Below are 6791 nucleotides of genomic sequence, written 5' to 3' on the forward strand. Positions count from 1 at the left end.
GATTAGTTTTCACATGTAGCCCAAAACCTACCCTCTCAACGATTATGTGATTTAAGTTTTCACTTATAGCCCAAAACAAAACTATGTAGATCTATAATGGGCCAACAAGTACCGTTTAACAATTAGCCCATCAGCCCAAAGAAATGATACTTTTTTTACTTAAAAAAAAAAAGAAATGATCCTGCAAATCCGCAAACCGCAACATGCCATGATGTTTTTTATGTTTTCAATTAGGGTGTTGCTAAATGCATCCCATTTTTACTAAACGCACCTCCTCCCTAAACTTTCACATTAATACTATTCAACCCTTTTTTGTTTTTATAATATCTTTTCCGGGCTTTTTGTTATTACTCTTAGTTGTATTCTGAAACGTTTTTTAACTTAAAACGAAAAGTGGTTTCTTATTAAAAGAACAAATGTTTTAAATTGAAGTAAGTCAATATAATTTAGTTTGTTTTGTTTGATGTGTCCGTTTTAGTTTCAATTCTAAGACACTAACTGAACCCTTTGTTTAAAAAAAATATTATACTACCTACTTATTTATTTATTCATTAACACACATGGTTTAATAAATAGATATAAGCTAGTGATGTAAATGTTTTCTTTTGAAGAAAGGACAAATATTTTCTATTTTTAATATATAGAATTGTTAATCATTTTATAAAATATTTTAAATATAATAATAGTATTATTAAAATAAAAGAGGTAAGACAACTAAACTATGAAATAAAAGAATAAAAGTGAGGTTTTGGGGTTAAATACATAAAATTAACGGGTTTTTTTTTCAAAAAATATGTTTATCTTTTTTTTCATAAAAAACGTTAATTTTCAATTCGTAAAGCTTGTTTATGAATGACAATATAATAAAATACTAGTCAGAAAGTGTCTTTAAAACCAAGATTCGTTTTATTTAGAGAAAAAGGTTATAATTTTAATATTTAAAAATAATTGTTATGAAAAAACAAAGTTTAATAAAAAAACCTTATTATTTTTTTTAGTACAAAAAACGTTTTTTTAACCTTTTGGAAAAAAAAAACATTTCAAATATTTTTTTTTTTTTTTTGAACGGCCAACGAATCCTCCAAATGGGCTACTAGCGAAATTCACCACATCGGGATACACTCGCCTTCCGAACCGGGGAAAACCCTCACCTAGGGCCGAAGCCCGTGAACACTCGCCCGAAGGCACGACAGTGCGGTGAGGTAAAACCCGCTCGGTTCAAGGATCGAACTAGCGATCGCCGCCTACTCGCCTAGTCTCCCATCATCACCAGGTGCCGCAGAAACTAAATGCTAGGGGTAGGAATTGAACTTGGGTCACTTGGAACACAAGGTCTCTCCCTTACCACTCCACCACTAGCTCATTGGCACATTTCAAATATAATGGTTTGTATAGGGGTGAAACATGACAAGTTTTTAAAATGATATTTTTAGAAAGGAGGTATGAAAAGTAAAAATGGGGGTGCATTTAGCCAACCCCTTTCAATTATTCCAAGAAGACAAGAAGCAGTTATTGCTTGCCATCCTTTTTCGAATTCCCTCAACTTTAATTAAGACAAGAAGCAGTTATTGCTTGCCATCCTTTTTTAATTCCCTCAACTTTAATTAATAAGGATAAGAGTAAATTAGAATCGGTTTCGTTTACGTTTGTATCAAATTACAACTGTTGTTCTTTAACTGAAAAAATTACAGGCGTTGTCCTTTATGTTATCAGCTTTTAACACGTTATATCCTTTAACCGTAACTTAACCATAATCTTATTTTTCTTCCTTTTACCAATATTTTTCTTCATCCATTGGCAACATAACAAAACAGACTTATTTCATACCAACTCTTTACTTTTTGAATGGTGTACGATAAGAATATTGCTAACTGGGTCAGTAGTTAGTATCACCAAGTTAGTATTAAAATTTCCCCTTGCCTGGATTTGAACCCAATACCTCCAAAAGAAGCAAAGCTTCCCACCTTCCCCTTAACCACTAGGCTAGGAGATCATTGGTTTCATACCAACTGTTTTAACGGTGTCATTTTAGGTAAGTCAATACTAATAAGAAGTAACGTAAATATATAAATGACACCTCAAACCTCATATTATTTTTAATTAATAGAAGTTCTTGTTTTTTCTTTTTGACAATATCAATTTAAGAATGTAAACTAGTTGAGCTGCTCGTGATCTACTCTGAATTGACTCAGTGATAGTTTAAATTGAATCAAACTTAAATAAGCGTGAGCCTACCTTAAAGCTCATTTAATAAATATGTCCAAACTTCACTTTCAAGTTCGACTAGATTCATGAGCTAAATTTTTACTTATGTAACTATATTTAATACATTACATATATGTTTCCGTAATAGTTTGTATTTTTACTTTATATGAAAATATGATATAATAATTAAATAGTATATCTGATTAAAATAACTATATTTTTTAATGAAAAAATTTATTTTTATTTATTGTCGGACTTCAACCTATAACCTTCTTTTTAATGAAAAAATTTATTTTTATTTATTGTCGGACTTGAACCTATAACCTTCTCTATTAGGTACTCCTAAAAACTTTGCTTCTCCCATTAGGCCACTAACCTTAATGGTAATAAATAACTATATGAAATTATGAAATATATACACATAATAAAATAATTATATAATTAATAAAGAATAAATGAGTCGAGCTCGAGCTAGAACAAGCTCCAACTTCTATTAAAGCTCATTTAATACACGAGCTTAAGCATAAACTTCACTTATCAAGCTCAACTAGACTTGCAAGTTTGAACAAAACTGTTATTTATACAACTCTACTTAATATATAAAGGAGTAAAATGCACGGATAGTCACTGTGGTTTGCAAAATAACACATATAATCCCTAACTTTTGGAAATTACACAGATGTTCCTTGTGGTTTGACAGTTTGTTACTCGGATAGTCCCTGGCATGGATGATGGTTAGTTTTCTCCGTTAAATGGATGTGAAATGACAAATTTACCCTTCATCTTCTCCACTCTATTAAAACAAAACAACCCCACCCCAACCCAACCCAACCACCCCCACCTTTCTCTTTGTTTCCCCCCACCATTAACCACCAACCACCACCCACTTCTCACCTACACCACAAGTAACCACCTTCACTGTGAAGGTGAATGAGCCCGTTTGGACTCGTACTTGCCACAATGCATTATTTGATTATTTTCAATATCTACATTCTAAAGATGACGGTAATAGTACTGGCCAATTATTGGTTGAAATGGGCGGCTAAGGTAATAGTGCCAGATAGCTGCCTGGCACTCCCCTATTAACCCAACAAATTTACGCTTTTATCCCGCTTTAAAATTACGATTTTGCCATCAGTTTAAAATTATGTTTTTACCCCCACATAAAAATAAATTTACGTTTTTTTGCTACAAGCTAAAAAATTAAAATTTTCTCTTATTTCAAAATTATGATTTGCCCCGTTTAAATTTACACTTTTGCAATTAGTTTTTTTCCCTTAAAATTACGATTTTGCCATCAATTCAAAATTATGTTTTTACCCCCCACTTAAAAATAAATTTACGCTTTTGCTCCCAGCTAAAAAATTCAATTTGCCATCGGATCAAAATTACGATTTTGTCTCGTTTAAATTTAAAGATTTGTCATTAGGTTTTTTGTTCTCACAGCTATGTTAAGATTTTGCCCTCAACTTAAATTTACATTTTCTCCATCATTTTTGTTTGTTTTCCTAGTTAAATTACAAGTTTGCCCTTAGTGTAAAATTACAGTCATATCGGCAGCTGCCTGACACTCCCCCATTGGTTCATTTAATTTACGATTTTATCCCTGAATTAAAATTATGATTTCGCCCTCAGTTAAAAGTTACGTTTTTTCCATCATTTTAGTTTTTTTTTAGTAAAATTATAAAAGTTTTTTGGTTTAATTGGTTAACTTCATTTAATTTTTTTCTGTGTCAAGGAGCTGCCTAACACTCGCTTATTAGTCCTGAAAAATTACAGTTTTTCCCTGAGCCGAAAATTACGGTCTTATCATCGTTTTAGTTTTTTTCCTAGCAAAATTATGGTAGTGTTTTTTTTAATTGATTGAGAATTATTCGGCCGTCGCCCCGCAACGCGGGCGATGCCACTACTAGTTACTCAACATAATCAAGTTAAAGTGACAATTGTACTTCCTATAATATACGTCTAACTGATTCAACCGACCGAGATTAATAAGAGAGACTATCTTGATACACAAACTCATTCTATCTACCGACATGCATTTACTCTAATTTATTACTCTTGCATTTATCATTATCTTAGTTTATTTAATCAGTATTTTATTAGAAACTGAATTAACCTTTGTTCTTCGTCCCTTTTCACAATTTCAGCATGTGTACCACAAGAACATGGAGAAATGGTGGATAAAGAACCGAGTTCATCCCAAATTCCTTTAATCTTTGTGAAATAAGTCGCAATACTGCTACTTCCTTGTGAAATTTCACATAAACTCTTTTGTAATTGATACAACTTTGCACCATCACCCTGTCCATATCTATCATTCAGTTCTGTCCAAAGTTGAGCAACACTCTGCACATACAAAACACTTTCAGTAATATCTCTGGACAATGTGTTGATGATCCATGAAATCACCATGTCATTACAGCGACTCCATAAACTAGGGTTTGCAGCACTTGTAATTGTTCCATCAACAGAACCTAACTTGTTCTTTGCAGAAAGTGCAATTGACATCGCCCTTTTCCATGTGCCAAAACCAATTCCATCAAACTGTTTAGAAACAAGAATCATCCCTGGATGATCCGAAGGATGCAAATAAAACGGATTTGAGATTGAGACCTTGAAGAAACGAACGAGCAGAATCAAAGAGAAGACTGAAATTGAAGAAGAAATCGAGGAGAAGACGAACGAAGGAATGAAGATTGATGAACGAAAATGATGAAGAAAGGTGAATCAGGAGCAAGATTGCTCTGGTACCATGTCAATTTGAATGAAATAAATTGGGAAAAAAGTGGAAAACTTTATTGAAGATGAGCTATTTATAACCCTAATTACAAAACAAAAAACTAATATCTAACTAATCCTTCAAGTAATTAACAAACTGAAACAAACTAACTACCTAATAAAATACTGATTAAATAAACTAACAGATATATACTAACATGTCTTAGTTGTACTACAAAATACACGTGTGATGAGACTAACGATGAAATACAAGATATCCACATACTTAGGGTGCACGATATGGTTTGGGGGGACTAGGGTGATTGAGTTGAGTCACCGATCGGTGACCATACCGTGTTGATTGAGTTAGGGTGTTTGAGTAGGAGAGATGGTGAGAAATCGGTGTATACTCACCGAGAGTGGAGAAGAACAAAGGGAGGAGAGAGATGAGAGAAGAACCAATCAAAGTAGGAGAGAGGAGAGAGAAATCAGGTGTTTGAGTGAGTGTTTAACCATACCTAGTGTTTAAGTAGAAAATGAGGAGGGAATGGGAGAGTTGACATGGCTTTATATCATTAGGTAGAGAAAACTCAATCACCCTAACTCAATCACCACCATACCGCTACCCTTAACATTGTAACATCTAAACACAAGATATCTACGTGCTCAATTTTATAATGATTCCATTTTTACGACAATGATAATCAAATCCTCAACACCGTAAGAACCTAAAAACATTAAATTTATTTATTTAAAATAAAGTTCATATGGTTTTGAGAAAAACAATATCTTTGGAGTCTAACCAAAAAAAGTTGTAAGTTTGAGATATGAAGTTTCATTTCTTAACATCTTTAAGGTATAACACTAACTTCTGTTTATAATTTTGTTAAATTTGTGTAAATGACTTAAATTCTCTGAATTTCAAAAAACTTATAGAAAACATAAAATTAACAAATGTTTTAACATAAGTTATTGATAGATGGCAAACATATATTAAAACCATAATCCTAAAATACAGTTTTAAAAGACTAACTATGATTATTAGTGTTATAGGCTCATATAAGGATAACAAACAAATATGAACCTTACAAACCCAAAACTTCAAACTTTTGTCAGACGTGTATTCAGGTATGAGATCATGTATGTGATTAGTTTAAAAATTCTCACAACCATGATATGTGTATGGTATTAAATGATACTCTACTTTATTACGCAAAACATACATATAGGGTATGTTTGGCAAAAGTAGCTGTTGGCTGTAAGCTGGTAGCTGGTGGCTGGAAGCTGATAGCTGTAGCTTTTTAGAAATATTTGGTGTTTGGTAGAGTAACTGGAGCTTTTAATAAAATGTATAAAATTACAAAAATTGACATAACTACAAATTTAAAAAGTTTGTACAATAAAAAAGTTCATTATCTTTAGAGGTTAAAATAGTCGTTTTTTCCCTAAAATCTTGTAGCTCATTCTAAACGCTACTAGTATAAGCGTTCAACCAAAAGTTTCAAACTCCTTCAGCCAAACAAGATTTTTTATTGAGTAGTAGTTTTTTCTTAAAAGCTTAAAGCTAAAAGCTCCTAAAAGCTTCATGTCAAACATACCCATGGTATTAGATGTTACTCTACTTTATTACGCTAATCATATCCGTAAACATTTTCTTTTTATTTCTATTTCCTTTCTATTTGGGTGATAGAATAATTTAGGGTGTGTTTGTTTTTTTAAAGAAGCACTTCCTGACCACTTCTGTCTGCGCCAAGAAGACCAAGGGCAGACATAGAGGCCTGCAGTGTGTTTGTTTTTCGGAAGACGTTTTACTAAAAAATGTCTGCGCGTCCTCTTCTTGGAGAAGACATGGACTAGCCACTTCA

General features: G+C 32.5%; 1 protein-coding gene across 1 annotated transcript; it reads right to left on the minus strand.

The window, feature by feature from the left end:
* Positions 1-4296: 4296 nt before the first annotated feature.
* LOC110876096 lies at positions 4297-4773 on the minus strand. Its single transcript, XM_022124276.1, has one exon. It carries the CDS (start codon positions 4771-4773, stop codon positions 4297-4299), a length of 477 nt encoding a protein of 158 aa, XP_021979968.1.
* Positions 4774-6791: the final 2018 nt, after the last annotated feature.

Source organism: Helianthus annuus, chromosome 9 (genome assembly GCF_002127325.2).
Source record: "Helianthus annuus cultivar XRQ/B chromosome 9, HanXRQr2.0-SUNRISE, whole genome shotgun sequence".
NCBI classification, from domain to species: domain Eukaryota; kingdom Viridiplantae; phylum Streptophyta; class Magnoliopsida; order Asterales; family Asteraceae; genus Helianthus; species Helianthus annuus.